The sequence below is a fragment of the Monodelphis domestica genome, chromosome 2, assembly GCF_027887165.1.
Source record: "Monodelphis domestica isolate mMonDom1 chromosome 2, mMonDom1.pri, whole genome shotgun sequence".
Lineage (NCBI taxonomy): Eukaryota > Metazoa > Chordata > Mammalia > Didelphimorphia > Didelphidae > Monodelphis > Monodelphis domestica.
In genome coordinates, this window is record NC_077228.1 from 291,070,651 (window position 1) to 291,087,356 (window position 16,706).

Below are 16,706 nucleotides of genomic sequence, written 5' to 3' on the forward strand. Positions count from 1 at the left end.
GTGTTCTTTCCAATTACTTTCCAGTGGGCTTCAGCCCACTCCCATAGCCAAGCTTCCTCTACAGTCACAGGGATTTAGTTTTATTCTAAGCTTCTGGGAGTCCTTGATGCTATTTTTAATTTTATCTGCTGAAAAACAGCTTCCTTCAGGTCCAAATCTGAATCCCATAAAGAGGAGACAGCTCTCTCAGGTCTCTGGAAATCTGCATGGAATCTGCAATCTGCAGGAATTGCAATAAATCTAGGGCAGAGTGTCCTGGATTGCTCCTTCAAGAGATACAAATCCTAAGTGGCTCTGATGCCTTAATTCTGACTCAGCACTTTCAGGGAAGCATCATCCCCTTCTCCTCTTTCACTCTGCACAATTATGTCCATTGGAAATGGAGGTGGAATTATTAAACCTGGGTTTTCAAGGTTGTTCATCTTGGTTAATTTTCCAGGCAGCAAGACAGACAGACAGACAGACAGAGACAGAGACAGAGAGACACAGAGACACAAAGAGATACATAGAGAGAGTAAGGGATGGAGGAAGGGAGAGAAAGAAAGAAAGAAAGAAAGAAAGAAAGAAAGAAAGAAAGAAAGAAAGAAAGAAAGAAAGAAAGAAAGAAAGAAAGAAAGAAAGAAAGAAAGAAAGAAAGAAAGAAAGAAAGAAAGAAAGAAAGAAAGAAAGAAAGAAAGAAAGAAAGAAAGAAAGAAACAAACGAAGGAAGGAAGGAAGGAAGGAAGGAAGGAAGGAAGGAAGGAAGGAAGGAAGGAAGGAAGGAAGGAAGGAAGGAAGGAAGAAAAAAGAAGGAAGGAAGGAAGAAAGAGAAAGAATGGAAGGAAGAGAGAAAGAGAGAGACAGAGAGAGAGAGACAGAGACAGGAGAGAAGATTTCAAAGGAGGACTTGGAGCTTACCTGGTCCAAGCTTTGCAACAGCATAGAGAAGGTCATAGTTGATGACTGGTGTAGCATCAGTAATAGGCTGCCAGCCCACAGGGGGTGATGCTGGAGGTGAGATGAGAAACTGTTTTGCAGGCTGGGGGGGTGCCAAGTGAAGCTTGTCTCCATCTGTCTCAGGGGTCTGAACCTTTCAAATAAACCAGGGATAAAGGCTCAGTGTTCAATTAAGTTGGACATGTTTCATAAACTAGAATGAAAACGTGGTCTTGTACTTCTAGAATATGAAGACTGTGCCAGTGACTGATGGCTAATACTAATTTTGGTCAACATCTCAAATTTGTCAGTTCATGAATGGCTCAAATTCCAAGTCAGAACTGAATGACATTGGTGGATGAGTAGGTGACCAAATGCATAAAATCCTAGACCTAGAGTCAGGAAGATCTAAGTTCAAATCTAGCCTCAAATCTTTATGTGAGCCCCGGCAAATCCTCTAACCTTTCCTTGCCTCAGTTTTCTCATTTGCAAAAGGGGGATAATAAATAGCACCTACACTCAGAATATAACAATAAAATGAGATAACATGTAAAGTACCTTGCAAATCTTAAAGTATTATATATATTATTACAATTATTTTACTGATATTTACTAACATAATATGAATGTTAATTAATGTTCATCAATATATAATTATTAATGGGATATCACATAACCTTGTCCTTTATTATTATTCATGGGGCTTCACATGGGCATATCTTGGATTATACATATACTTCCTGAATGATGGCTTTCATTTGCCTATTTACTTTTTATTTTCCTGCCTCCTGTAGAATATAGATTCCTTGAGAATAAGACTTTTCATTTTGGTAGTTATATTCCCAGGGTCTACATGGTTCTTTGTACATATTTGGTGCTTAATAAATACTTGCTGAATTATTTTAGCTTGACTTATGACTTTCATCAACAGTTAAAATTTCTCTTTATGGAACCCAAAAATTCATATTTTGAAGGATATATGTGTTCCTAACCTGAATCTGTTTTTGACATTAGGCTGTAAGACCATGAACAAATCAGGTCACCTCCTAACCTCAGTTTCTTCTTGGGTAAAATGAGGTGGAGGAGATGATGAGGTGACTTCTAGGGGTCCAGTTAACTCTAAATCAATGATTCTCTGACCCAACTATCATAAAACATGGGCAGATGCTGTAATTTCAGCCCTTTCTTAGACCTAGTTAGTAGCAGGAGTTCAAACACATTTACTGGGGGACAAGGGGGACCTATTTCAGAAGACTGACCTACTTCTCAGTGAACTAATTACAGATTGAAAACTGTTTCCTTTTCCCTCCAGAATCTTTCCTGATCTCTCTGGGCTGGACTTCCTAACCTGTGGACTAGGCATTTCAACAGCATTGGTTTTCTTTGAAATCCTATACTTTTGGGCGGTTAGGTAGCTCAGTAGATAGTCAGGTCTGGAGACAGGAGATTCTGGGTTCAAATACAACCTTAGACACTTCCTAGTTATGTGACCCTGGGCAAGTCACTTAACCCCAATTGCCTAACCCTTACCACTCTTGGAATCAATACTTCAAATTGATTCTAAGTCAGAAGGAAAGAGTTAAAAAAAAAAAGAAGAAATCCCATACATTTAAAAACATGGTTCTAAGAAGACTTCCATAGGCTTCAGCAGACTGCCTAAGAGGGTCTGTTGTCCACAGAAAGGTTAAGAACCCTACCTTAGGTGTTGGTACTCTTTCTCTTTTCATTGGCCTCATATAATTTTATCTGTGTTCATCTAGGATACTCCCAATTAGAATGTAAGCTCTTTGAGGGAAGGGGTAGTTTATCATTTTTTACCTTTGTGTATCTTTGTGTACTCAGTACCTAACACAGTGTCTTGAACATAGTAGGTGCTCAATAAATGCTTATTGAACAAAATCTGTAAGAATTAAATATGAGAAGGAATTGGGATTTTGAGAACTCCCATTAATGAAGAATGCACCTCTATGAATTAGTTGGGAAGTTCTAGGGAATTGACTGAGACAATCAGTATATAAGTCAATAAATGTTTATTTATTAAACCATAAATCATTTATTTACATATTATTAAGCAACTATTATGGGCCAGGAACTGTGATGAGCACTGAGACTACATTTTGCTAAGAATCAAAAGACAATCTCTGCCCTCAAGGAGAAATTGTTTTTGTTCAATCATGTCCAATTTTTCCTGATCCCATTTGGGGTCTTCTTGGAAAAGATACTGGAGTGATTTACCATTTCCTTCTATAATTTATTTTACAGATTAGGAAACTGAGGAAAACAGTGTTAAATGACCTGCCCAGGGTCACACAGCTAGTAAGTATCTGAAGCCAGATTTAAACTAAGGAAGAGTCTTCCTGATTCCAAGTCAAGTGTTCTAGCCACTATTCCACCTAACTGGTACACATCAATTATTCAATCTATCAATGCAATTAAATGCCTAGTATATACTAGGTTCTGTTCTAAGAGCTAGGGATCCAAAGACAACAATGAATCAGCCCTGTGCTCAAAAGAGCTGAATATCAGAGATGGCATAGGATCATAGGAGTTTAGATTCATAAACAGGCTGAGGTCAATGTAATCAGTACTTTCATTTTACAGGTAAAAAAAAAAACCAAAAAAACTAAAGCCTGGAGTAGATAAATAACTTGCTAAGGGTTACACAGCTACTAAGTGTCTGAGACAGGATTTGAACCCATAAATTTCTGCTTCCAATCTCTAACTAATAGGTACTAAATGGTAAAATCTCTTAGGGAAAAAGTCAAGTACATGAAAAATGGAAGTCTTACCTGTGCAAAGTAGAGTTTTAACTTCTTCCCTCTGAATTGTGTTTCATGAAGCTCTATCCTGGCCCGAGCTGCAGACTTGGGATTGCTAAAGTTTATTCTCACGCGTCTGAAACTCTTAAACAGCTGGAACGTCACACAGTCATCGTACGTGCGGAATAGTCCCTCGAATTTCTCCTTGACAAAACAAAACAAAACAGACACATGTGCACATCCACAAGAAAATCCATTGGTCATATAATGTGCATGGTGTCATAGATGACACAAGCAATTAAAACCTTGAAAAGAGGACCTTATTTAATGAATCATTTTCAATGGTTATTAGTCATGTGTGAGGGATTTTTAAAAAACAATCAAACCTAAATCATGAGAATTCAGGTTAATGAAATACTTGGCAATATTCTGATATTCTGAACATTCCTTCTGAGTACAATTTCCCTTTATTCTCTTCATCTTTATTGCAAGTGACAAACAACAGTTACGACTCTGCTATTGGTTATAATGATTTTTTTTTTTAAATCCTTACTTTCTATCTTAGTAACAGCTCCAAGTCAGAAGGGCAAGGGATAGCAAGTGGGGTTAAGTGACTTGCTCAGGATCGCACAGCTAGGAAATGTCTGAGACCAGATTGAAACCCAGGTTCCCAACTCTACACTTGTTGTGGCTTTTTATGTAATATAAATCATAGTTTATATTTTAGGGGCACATTAGTGGCACATTGGATAGACTTTCTGGCTTGAAGTCAGGAAAACTCATCTTCTTGAATTAAAATCCAGCTTGGGACACTTACTGACTGTGTGATTCTAGGTAAGTCACCTAACCCTGTTTGCCTCTGTTTTCTTTTTTGTTAAATGAGTTGGAGAAGAAAAGGGCAGACTATAGCAGTATCTTTATCAAGAAAACCCCAAATGGAGTCATGAGTGAAACAACTGAACAACAACAAACCATAGTTCTCTGATCCCTCATAGTGAATCCCCACCTTTTTACAAAGGGAGAAATAAAGGGCCAAAAATCTAAATTGGTGGCACCAAGACCATATAGCTCCCTAGTGGCATAGACTGGACCTAGAATCTAGGTTTCCTGGTTCTCATGTCAGGGTTCTTTCTACCACTCCAAAAACTTAACTATATGAAGGAGGGAGATAAAGAAAAATTGCTTTCATAAGAAGGAGGGAACTAAATAGAAATATGCTAATGAAACATGAATTGTTAGAGAAAAAAACCTGGAGATTTTATGTGATCACAAGCATAACATATTGCTGCCATGTGTGAATGTGATGGAATATTGTTTTGCAATGAGAAATGATAAAAATGAGGAATTCAGAGAAATGTGATAAGATTTATATGAACCAGAAAATCACTATGTAGGATTTCTTTTTTTTTTAAATCATGCCCGACTTTTCATGACCCGATTTCAGGTTGTGTTGGCAAAGATACCAGAATGGCTTGCTGTTTCCTTTTCCAATTTATTTTGCAGAGGAGGAAACTGAGGCAACTGCATTAAGTGACTGGCCCAAGGTCACACAGCTATTAAGTGAAGGCCAGAGACTTGAACTCAGGAAGAAGAGTTGTTATGCCTACAGCCCCAGCACTCCATCCACTGAGCCATCTAGCTGCTCTATACAAGATTATAATAATATAAAAGATCAGTGTAATTGAAAATCTAAGAACATAGATAATGAAATGTAACTTTAGTTATTGAATTTGGAAAGCATAGGAGTCCAATGCTACACACATTGTCACACACAATTATTCTATTGATTATTTTTGATTAACTGGGTTTTTTTGTCATAAGAGAAACTTTACTTTGGGGGTAGGAAATTCAGAAATGATTATCAAGAAATGAGAGGGATCAATTCAACTCATTTTAAAAATAATCATAATATAAGCTATGAGGTCAATATGCCTCTTAAAATAATTAATGGCATATTGGACTGCATTAATAGAAGTAAAACACCTGGATTACAATAGTTTTCCAGGCTCTTTGCTGTATATATCCCTTCTGGAACATCATGTTCATCTTGGGAATCAAATTTTAATGATCATATTTAATCTCATCATTACTCACCAAAAAAACTAAAATGTCTAGAGGAAAGAGACCAGTCTGGCTAGCAATATGGAAGCTTTTTGATATAAGGAGTTGAAACCTGGAGGAGAAAATAAGGGGAGTAAATGAGAAGTATATTTTAATATCTGGAAGACTTATTAATCAGTCATTTCGCTTTTATCTGACTATTCATGACTCCATTTTGGAATTTTCTTGGTAAAAATACTAGAGTGGTTGGCCATTTCCTTCTCCACCTCATTTGACAGATGAGGAATTGAGGCAAACAGGGTTAAGTGACTTGTCTAGGGTCACATAGCAAATTAGGGATTGAGGATGGATCTGAATTTAGGAAGACTTATCTTCTTGATTCAAAGCCTAGTTTTCTATTCACTGCACCACCTAAAATCTGAAGGACTGTAACCTAGAAAATGAGTGAATCTTTTGCTCTGGGATTCTCTAGTGCCTAGAATTAGGATAAATGAAGAGAAGTTATGAAGGGGGGAAATGAGGCTCAACAAAAGAAAAACCTTTCTAACCAGTGCTGTCTAGTAATTGAATGGTTGTCTTCTAAAAGACTTAAAGTCTCATTTTTGAAGACCAGAAGTCTTCAAGGAAATGCCACATCAATATTTGTCAAAGATGTTGGGGGCATCCCCTCATTTTCCAATTTTTGGCCACCACAAAGAGCGCAGCTATGAATATTTTTGTACAAGTCTTTTTGTCCATTATCTCTTTGGGGTACAAACCCAGCAGTGCTATGGCTGGATCAAAGGGTAGACATTCTTTTATCGCCCTTTGTGCATAGTTCCAAATTGCCCTCCAGAATGGCTGGATCAGTTCACAACTCCACCAGCAATGAATTAATGTCCCTACTTTGCCACATCCCCTCCAGCATTCATTACTTTCCATAACTGTCATGTTAGCCAATCTGCTAGGTGTGAGGTGATACCTCAGAGTTGTTTTGATTTGCATCTCTCTGATTATAAGAGATGTGGAGCACTTCTTCATGTGCTTATTAATAGTTTTGATTTCTTTATCTGAAAACTGTCTATCCATATCCCTTGCCCATTTATCAATTGGGGAATGGCTTGATTTTTTGTACAATTGATTTAGCTCTTTATAAATTTGAGTAATTAAACCTTTGTCAGAGGTTTTTATGAAGATTTTTTCCCAATTTGTTGTTTTCCTTCTGATTTTAGTTACATTGCTTTTGTTTGTACAAAAGCCTTTTAATTTGATGTAGTCGAAATTATTTATTTTACATTTTGTGATTCTCTCTATGTCTTGCTTGGTTTTAAAGTCTTTCCCTTCCCAAAGGTCTGACATGTATACTATTCTGTGTTTACCCAATTTACTTATGGTTTCCTTCTTTATGTTTAAGTCTTTCACCCATTTTGAATTTATCTTGGTGTAGGGTGTGAGGTGTTGATCAATTCCTAATCTCTCCCACACTGTCTTCCAATTTTCCCAGCAGTTCTTATCAAATAGTGAATTTTTGTCCCAAGACCTGGGATCTTTGGGTTTATCGTATACTATCTGGCTGAGGTCGCTTTCCCCCAGTCTATTCCACTGATCCTCCTTTCTGTCTCTTAGCCAGTACCAAATTGTTTTGATGACTGCTGCTTTGTAATATAGTTTGAGGTCTGGGACTGCTAGGCCCCCCTCATTAGTGTTTTTTTTCATTATTTCCCTGGATATCCTCGATCTTTTGTTATCAATTGGGGAATGGCTGAACAAATTGTGGTATATGTTGGTGATGGAATACTATTGTGCTCAAAGGAATAATAAAGTGGAGGAATTCCATGTGAACTGGAACAACCTCCAGGAAGTGATGCAGAGCGAGAGGAGCAGAACCAGGAGAACATTGTACACAGAGACAAATACACTGTGGTATAATCGAATATAATGGACTTCTCCATTAGTGGCGGTGTAATGTCCCTGCACAATCTGCAGGGATCAAGGAGAAAAAAACACTATCCAAAAGCAGAGGACAAACTGAGGGAGTAGAAACACCAAGGAAAAGCAACTGCCTGACTACAATGGCTGAGGGGACATGACAGAGGAAAGACTCTGAGCGAACACTCTGATGCAAATACTAACAACATGGCAATGGGTTCAAGTCAAGAACACATATGATACCAGTGGAATCACGCATCGGCCACGGGGGGTGGGAGGGAGGAAAAGAAAATGATCTTTGTCTTTAATGAAAAATGCATGGAAATGATCAAATAAAATACTATAAAATTAAAAAAAAAAACAAAAAAAAACGATGTTGGGGGGGGATTCCTACCTGGAAGAGAGTATTGAATTAAATGATCTGAGGTTCCACCCAACACTATGAGAAAGAGAGAGAAATAATTTGTATATCCAGCTCCCTGACTTCATCCCAGGAATCTGGCTTAATAACTGTCTACCTTCTGTCACAGTGACACCAGGCAAACATCCCCAAAACATTTTTTCCAGGTATTGGCTAGGCCTGCTCATAAAACTTTAAAGTAGATAAAATTAAAAAATCCACAACATCATTGGCAATGCCATATGGCACTAAAAACAAGTTAAATTATAGGGAAAACATCCATTTAAATTAATTGTGAAATTAAAATATTCTTAAACAAAATCAGTAAGGCAAGATTAAGAAAAAAAGTTAATGTGGTGGGAAAACATTTTTACAAATATTTCTGCTACAAGTTTTATACCTGGGTTCTATGGGGATTTGGCATGTTCCCTGTAAAGTTAAGATGAAATGTTTTTAAAAGAATTGCAAACCATCAACCAGTATATGGAAAAAAATTCACAAAGCAGTTATAACAAATACAAATTCAAAGAATTGTGATGATGTATTTCACACTATCAAATTGGCAAAGATGTCAAAAAGTGAAAATATTTAACATTGAAGGAGCCATGCAAAAATGGTTATGCTCAGGGCAACTTTGTGACTCAGTGGATTAAGAGTCATGCCTAGAGATTGGAGATCCTGGGTTCATATCTGACCTCACACGCTTTCTAGTTGTGTAACTCTGGGCAAGATAATTAACCCCCATTGCCTAGGTCTTCTGCCTTGAACCCAATTCATGGTATTGATTCTAAGATGTGGTGGTGGTGGTGGTAGTGGTGGTTGTTTAAGAAAGAAATCTCTTCCAGTATTACTTGAGCTTAGTGCCTTCTCTCTGATATTATCTCTAATTTATCTTAAAGATCTTGTTGGTATTTGGTGGATTTTGTGTTATCCCCCCAATTAGACTGTAAGCTCCTTGAGTCCAAATATCATCTTCATCTTTCTTAGTATCCTCAAGGCCTGCCCAAGTAGCTGGTACTTAGTAGGAGCTTAAGGAAAAGGTTCCATCTGTACAAAAATATTCCTAGAAATTTTCTGTCAGTTAAAAAATGAGAAACAAAGTGAATTCATCCATCAGGGACTGGCTGAAAAAATCATGTTATTTGAATGTAATGGAGAATCATAATGCCATAGAAATGAAAAAAGATGAGGAATTTATAAGCTCATGAGAAGACATATAGGAATTTATGCTTAGTGAAAAATAAAACAGAAACAGAAGGAAACTGTTAACAATGATTGTAAGAAGGCAAACGAAAACACTTGTGAAAAGTAGTTCCATTCTTTCTCACTGTAACAACCAGTGGACCTGGAGAATGAATTTTGAGACATTCTTCTCTTCAGACATTAAATGTGGAATGTTGGATATTCATTCAATTGTCAGCTTCTTAAATGCAGGGAGCTTGTCTTTTTGTATCTCCAGAGTTTAGCACAATGCCTGGAACATAGTTGGTGCTTAATAAATGTTTATTAATTTATATGTTGCCAGATGTGCTTAATTTTTCTCCCCTCTCTGACTTCTGCCTTTATATTAAGAGACGTGAATGCTCAAAAAAATGCTCCTGCAAATTCCCTAGACTCCCATTTTCACAGCTTCCTTAAATTCCACGACCTACTTCTTCACTCCACATCAGCCACACATAGGGATGACACCAGCGACACACTGGATCTCACCATTCCTCTTACCCTCTCTACCTCTCCATATTTTCTCAGTTAATTAGCCCTGCTCCAACTTCACTTTCCTCCTTTCTAGTCCCAAGGCAATAATTAGCCACCTCAACTTTACATTTCCTTCTGCTCAAGAATCTCTCATTTTTTTTTTGTCCCATGTCCATTCATCTTTTGCTAATTGGTCTCCTTTTCTTAAATCTCTTGCCACTCTGGTCTGTATTCATTCTTCTGCCAAAGTAATTTTCCTTAAATGTAAGTATGGTTGCACCTTTCCCTCACTCTGTATTCTAGTAGCTCACTATACCTTGGGGAAGAAATATAATCCCTTTTGTTTAGTCTTTTATCATCCTGGTCCCAGTGTATTTCTCTTTTTCTTTGGGAATTACTGCACTCCCACACTTTACAACCCAAACAGACTGACATTCTCTCCATTCTTCACAGATGATACTCCATTTCTGTGCCTTGGTTTTGGTTGTTTCCCCTGATGCCTGGAATACATTTCCTTTCCACCTCTACCTTCACAGACTTCCTCTCTTCCTTCATGCAATTTGAACATCAACTGTTAGTGTCTTTACTCCCAAGCTACCTTGAAGTTAAGATATATCTATGTTAACTTCAAGGTATATATACATATATATGTTGTTCAGTTGTTTCAATTAAGTCTTATTTTTGATAGCCACATTTGGGATTTCTGTAGCCAAGATACCAGAGTGGTTTACCATTTCCTTGTCCAGCATATTTTATGGATGAAGAAATTGAGGCAGAGTAAAATGACTTGCCTAAGGTCACACATCTAGTAAGTGTTTGAGGTCAGATTTTTTCTCAGGACTTCATAACTCCAGGCATGGTACTCTATCCACTGCTATACTTAGCTATCCCTTGTATTTAACTACTTTGGGTTTATTGTCATAATTTTTATTCTGTATGTGCTTATATGTGTCATTGTTGTCTTCCCCAATAGAATGTAAGGTCCTTGCAAATAGGGATTGTTTTATTCTCTGTTCTTGCATTCTGAGTGCCTAGTACAGAGCTTAACACTGAGGAGTAGGTCTTTGCCTCTCAATATAACTTAAACAACAATCACAACAGCCAACTATAATGCAAGTGGTATGTGCTTTCAATTATTTTTCTCCCTCATCATATTTAGGTGACCTTTGCCACATTTCAGCGTTAATCCTCTGACTAGCTTCTAGTGCCCCTTCATAGAATCCTAGTATCTTAGAGCTCAAAAGGACCGGAGAGCTCATCTGTTCCATCTTATTTATATCTGAATAAGGACTACTTTATAAAGCATCCTTGACAAGTGGCTCAGACTGGGGGCCCGTAGACACTCAATTGTTTATTAGCTCCCTTTTAGTCCAAATGATTCATTGTGCCCTTCCAGGCCCAGAGCACATAAAAAAATCTTTGGTCTCATAATTTCTTTCAGTAAAAATTACTTCAATTCAACAAATATCTGTTAAGTGTTCACTTTGTGCTGGTGCTGAGGGAGATATAAAGATGAAGAATGCCCCTGTCTTTAGGGAGTTTATAATCCAAGAGAGAAGAAGGCTTTGAAAATATCTTTGATAAATTGGAATATCATCAAATAAGCACATAGGAATTTCCGAATGGAATAGCACAAAATATTTGATAGAGAACAATCACTTCTAGCAGGATTGGGCAAGATTTCATGTAAAAAATGGCTGCTGAAGGAGTAGCTAAGTAGCACAGTTGGGAGAGCTCCAGACTTGGAGTTGGGATGATTTGGATTCAAATCTGGTTTCAGACATTTTCTAGACCTGGGTAAGTCACTTAACTCCAGTTGCTTAGCTCTTACAACTTTCTGCATTGGAATAAAAAATGGAAGGTAAGGGTTTAAAAAAAGAAAAAGTAATGCTGAGTTGGGCCTTGAAGAAAGTGAATTTTAACAAACAGATGTGAGTGAGTTATACAGTAATGTATAGTGATGAGAGAGAGCAGAATTAATGGAGGGATATTTTAATAACCATGAACTACTCTAGTTTATCTAGACTGCAGAGTGCAGGTGAATAATGAGAAATGAAGCTAAATAGGCAGGTTGATGTCAGATTGTGGAGGAACTGATTATCTATTTCTCTCTCAGTTTCCTCATCTGTAAAATGGGACTAATAATAGGATATACTTCTCAGGGTAGTTGTGAAGCTCAAATTAGATAATACTTGCAAAGTGTTTGAGATAAAGTATTATATAAATGATAATTGTTGCTATTAGTAAATAATAAAAATGTTATATAGCACCATATATTAAATATTCTATGGTATATAATATTAAAATATTAATATTAAATTTTAAAATATATGCTTTAACAAAGTTAACATGTATACATCTATAAAATAAAAAATTATTAAATAGAAAACATATAGAATGCTCCTATTATGTATTATAGAATGATATTATTACATATGTATATAATAATAATTATGATGATCATGATGTATTTATCACCAGCGCCTAGGACAGAGGCTGGCATGTCAAAAGAGTTCAATAAATGTTTTCTCATTCATTCCTTCATTGACTACACAAGCTCAGGAGTTCCAGCTTTGCTTTCATAAAATATAAGTCAATGGAGCTAATAACTAGAATGAGGCTGGAATCCAAAGAACCCAAAGCCTCTTCAGACTCCATAATGTCTCTTCCAAACAAACCATCTCTGTCACTAGTTCTCTATCTTCTGTGTTCTACAAGTTCTTTGTCTTAACCTTGCTGACAGACATAACTGTAATGCCATCTGGCCAAGCTTGTGGATCTAGTATCCTCAATGCCCCTTCATGCCTTGTGGCCAAGGGAGCCTTGAGCCTATCCAGCTCTGGCTTATGTTGCCATCTGCTGCTATGCCCCAGGGGCGTCTGCTTGACTTCTCTGTGAGATAATGAGAACTCCCTTTGAGTGCAGTTTTCAGATTCTAATCTGTACCATACTGATCAACTTTACACTGAAGGTTTAGCTAGTCAGTTAAAAAGAATGTCTGCTGTCTGCCATACTAGTGTCTCATTGGTGGAAGTAATTCCTCCTGTTTTCAGTCCTTTCCATCTTTCATCAAAGTTCGTTTGTCCTTTTCCCCAGGATTTTAAGGTCATGTTCTTTCTGTGATGACAGTAGCTAGAAATGGGTTCATCAGAAAAAGTAATAGCTCAGCAATCCACTATCCCTCCAGGGAAAGCCTTAACCCAGTTAAAGTGTACATATTTATAAAAGCAGATTAATGGCAGGCACCATAGCATCAAAGATGAAACTCTGTGTTGTCCCCTCAATGCAAGCCATGTAGGCAACTGCCTACTTTGTCTCTACGTCTACAGATGGCCTTGGTACCTTCCATTCTTGTGGGGATGCCAGAGGTAAAAAAGTGGGTGTAGTTTCACATATCTCAAATGTTTAAGAAGTATGATCCCCCCCCCCCACGCACACTAATGAAGACACTGGTGAAAAGAAAGACCCCATGTACAACAATGTCTTTGGAAACAAAGTAGATGCTCATATAAGGGAATGACTAAGCAGACTGAAATACAATGTTACTGTACTGGAAGAAATGAAGGATGAATAAAACAAAATTTAAAACAATATAGTATAAAAGAACGCCAGTGACCACAGCATGGGAAAACAGTCACAATACAACTGAATTTGATGGTATGAAATTGCAAAGGACTATCTTGGCCCCTCCAAAAGAGATGAGAGAAGACTTCTTCATTTTTGCCTCCCTTGGCATATCGGTGTAGAAAATTTAATTAAACATCAGTAGTTATTTTTTGGGGGGAGGGGTCAGCTAGGTGGATCAGTGGATTGAGAGCCAGATCTAGAGATGGGAGGTCCTGGGTTCAAATCTAGATTTAGACCCTTCCTAGCAAGTCACTTAACTCCTGTTGCCTAACCCTTTCCACTCTTCTGCCTTGGAACCAATACACAGTATAACCAGTATTAATTCTGAGATGGAAAGTAAGGATATATCTATATCTATATACATGTATATATTTGTCAGGTGTTTTCTATGTGTTGATTATATTTTCTAGATATTTTCTGTTGTGTTGGTTCTAGGTTTCTAGAGTGTTATTTTTCTCTCTTCTTTTCTATTTCCGTCTCCACCTCATTTTACAAATGAGAAAAATAGGGTAAACAAACATGATTTGTCAAATCTAGCCTCAAACACTAGCTGTGCAACCCTGGGCAAGTCACTTCACCTTGTTTGCCTCGATTTCCTCATCTGCAAAATGAGCTAGACCTGAATCTAGGCCAGTACTCTATCCATTTCACCACCTAACTTCCCTATCAGAATCTTAGCTATTCCTTTTTGTGGTGGCTAAAAACTGGAAACTTAAGGGATTTCCATTAATTAGGTAATGGCTGAATAAGTTATGATATATGAATGTGATTGAATACTATTGCTGTAAGAAATGATGAAGGGGAATGGTTTCAGGAAAACCTGGGAGGACTTCTATGAACTGAAGAAGCAAACAGGACCAAGAGAATGATTTAAGCAATAATAACAATAATACTATAAAGAGAAACAGCATTGAAAGATTTAGTCCTCTGATCAGCAAGTGACCAACTACAATTCCTGATGAAATTTGCTTTGACCTCCAGAAGGAGAGCTGACAGATTCAGAGTACAGAGTGAGGCGTATGGCTTTTCACTTGCTCTTTTTTTTGGGACATGGCCAATGTGGGAATTTATTTTGTTTGACTAACTCACACCACATGTGAAGTCAAATAATATGACAGCCACCAATCCAAACACCTGGACTTTTGGTGTCTCTATTTTTCAATCTGTTTGCTTTTATTTCATTGCATTTGGAGAATGACTGCACATAGAAGTACATATTGGTCATAGCAAATTGAATATTTTTCTGTCTTTCTTTATGATATCATTTGTTTTTTTTCCAAAAAACCCTGAAACTAAACCAAATGAGGTATTCTCAATTACAAATTCCAGGACTGACTTAATTCCTAGGATCATAGGTTTAGGGCTTGAAAGGACTTGTTAATCTCTTCATGTTTTGCTTTTTACTGATGAGAAAAAAGACCCAGAAAAATTAAGTGTCTTGCTCAAGATGATAGTAGTAGTAGTAGTAGTAGTAGTAGTAGTAGTAGTAGTAGTAGTAGTAGTAGTTAGTATATATAAAGCCAATACTTTGGGGTTTGCAAAATACTTTATACATATATCTCTTTTGATCCTCACCCTGGGAGGTAATTTCTATTATTATTTCCATTTTGCATATGAGGAGAATGAGGCAGAGAGAAGTTAAGCGACTTTCCCATTTCACAGTAAGTATTTTACTACAGATTTGAACTTAGTGCTGATTCCAGCTCTACTGCTTTGTCCACTATGATGCCACCTCGCAGGTTAAGTGACAGAGTTGACATTTGAACCCAGGTCTCCCAATCAAGGGCCTGTCCTCTTGACTCTACTCTTGCCACAAGAGAATAAGAGAGTTCTTTATCATTGAATACTCTGCCCTCACTCAACCCAAACAGTACTTTTATTTGAGATTTAAAGGAGCTTGAATTTCTTTACATATGACGCTATCTTTCACATATTCTTACTGTGACTAAGGGTGGAGGGATGGTTCAGCACAGTGGACTGAGAGCTGAATTTCCATCTCTCAAATAATTTTAAATTTATTAGGAAAATGTTCCTATTTGAAAGAGCCAATCCACATGATATTGTGCATAGTAAATAAAGACCATGAGACTTGGAATCAGAGGTTGTTGCTGTTCAACTCTTCATGGCTTCATCTGGGGTTTTCTTGGCAAAGGTCCTAGAGTCATTTGTCATTTCCTTCTCCAGCTCATTTTATAGGTGATGAAACTAAGGAAAACAAGGTTAAGTGACTTGCCCAAGGTCACATAGTAAATGCCTGAGCCTGGTTTTGGAGTCAGATCTTCCTGACTCCAGGTCTGGCATTCCCTCAACTACATTCAGGGGTCCTGGGCTCAAATTCTGATTTTGAGTCTTACTCTCTATGTGCCTTTGAGCCAAGCCATTAACCAGAATGACCTCAGGGTCCTTATCTATAAGATGAAAGGGCTTTTGTAGGTCCCTAAAGATTACCTAAGGTCCTTTCCTGTTCTCAATCTATGATCTCAAAGCTTCTTTTGTTGACATGAATAATTAACCACTAAATGATCTGAATTGATAATATTCTAAAGTTCTTTTGATCACAGGACCCCTCTATAGTTTAAAAAATGATTCAAGACCCCCAAAGGACTTTTGTTTATTAATATAATATTGCTTGATATTTACCATATTTGAATAAAATGAATAAAATTAAAAATAGTTACTTGTTAATTTATTTAAATAATAATATACCGATTACAAACCTATTTGATTAAACCTATTACATGTTACATTCATAACATTTTAATGAAAATGAACTTCATTTTCTTAAATAAAAAATAGTGAGAATAGTATTATTTTACATATTTTTGAAAATCTCTTTATCTTCTGACTTAATGAAAGACAGCTGTATTCCTTCATCTGTTTCTACACTCAAGCTGTTCTCATATGTTGTTTTGATTAAGTTTATTAAAGAAAAACCTTGCCTCACTCAGATATGTAGTTGGAAAAGCAAGGGGTATTTTAATAGACAAATAATGTCAATATGATTTTGAAGATTATTTTGACTCAATAGCCTCAAAGTCCCCCAGTGGTCCTCAGACCATACTGCTCTGTGAGTTGTTTTTCCTGATTCCTTTTAATAATGTGGAGGGAATTAAGGAAATAAGCTTCTTTCAATCAAGTCACTCTGAGAAGCTAAGATGTGGATAGATTTTGCCTTCTGTCCTATTTATTGCAAAGAGAATTTATTCTGCTAGACTTGGGGAGGGTTCCCCCACCCCTACCTCACCAGGGACCTTTTTTTTTAGAAAGAGCAGAATCTAATACTTAGCTCAAACACTACGCTCTAAAATGTCAAGGAAGCAGCTTGGTCTTAATAGACCATG

At 37.1% G+C, this 16,706-nt stretch overlaps 1 protein-coding gene across 7 annotated transcripts in view; it reads right to left on the reverse strand.

The window, feature by feature from the left end:
- RCAN2 (regulator of calcineurin 2) overlaps positions 1–16,706 on the reverse strand; it is a 385,895-nt gene that overhangs the window by 32,709 nt on the left and 336,480 nt on the right. For all 7 annotated transcript variants that reach the window (XM_016431112.2, XM_056818351.1, XM_056818352.1 and 4 more), the window contains 2 exons: positions 3,705–3,878; positions 898–1,069 (listed from right to left, as the gene is read on the reverse strand). In XM_016431112.2, coding sequence (XP_016286598.1) covers positions 898–1,069; positions 3,705–3,878 — 346 coding nt within the window. The remainder of the gene's footprint in view (positions 1–897; positions 1,070–3,704; positions 3,879–16,706) is intronic.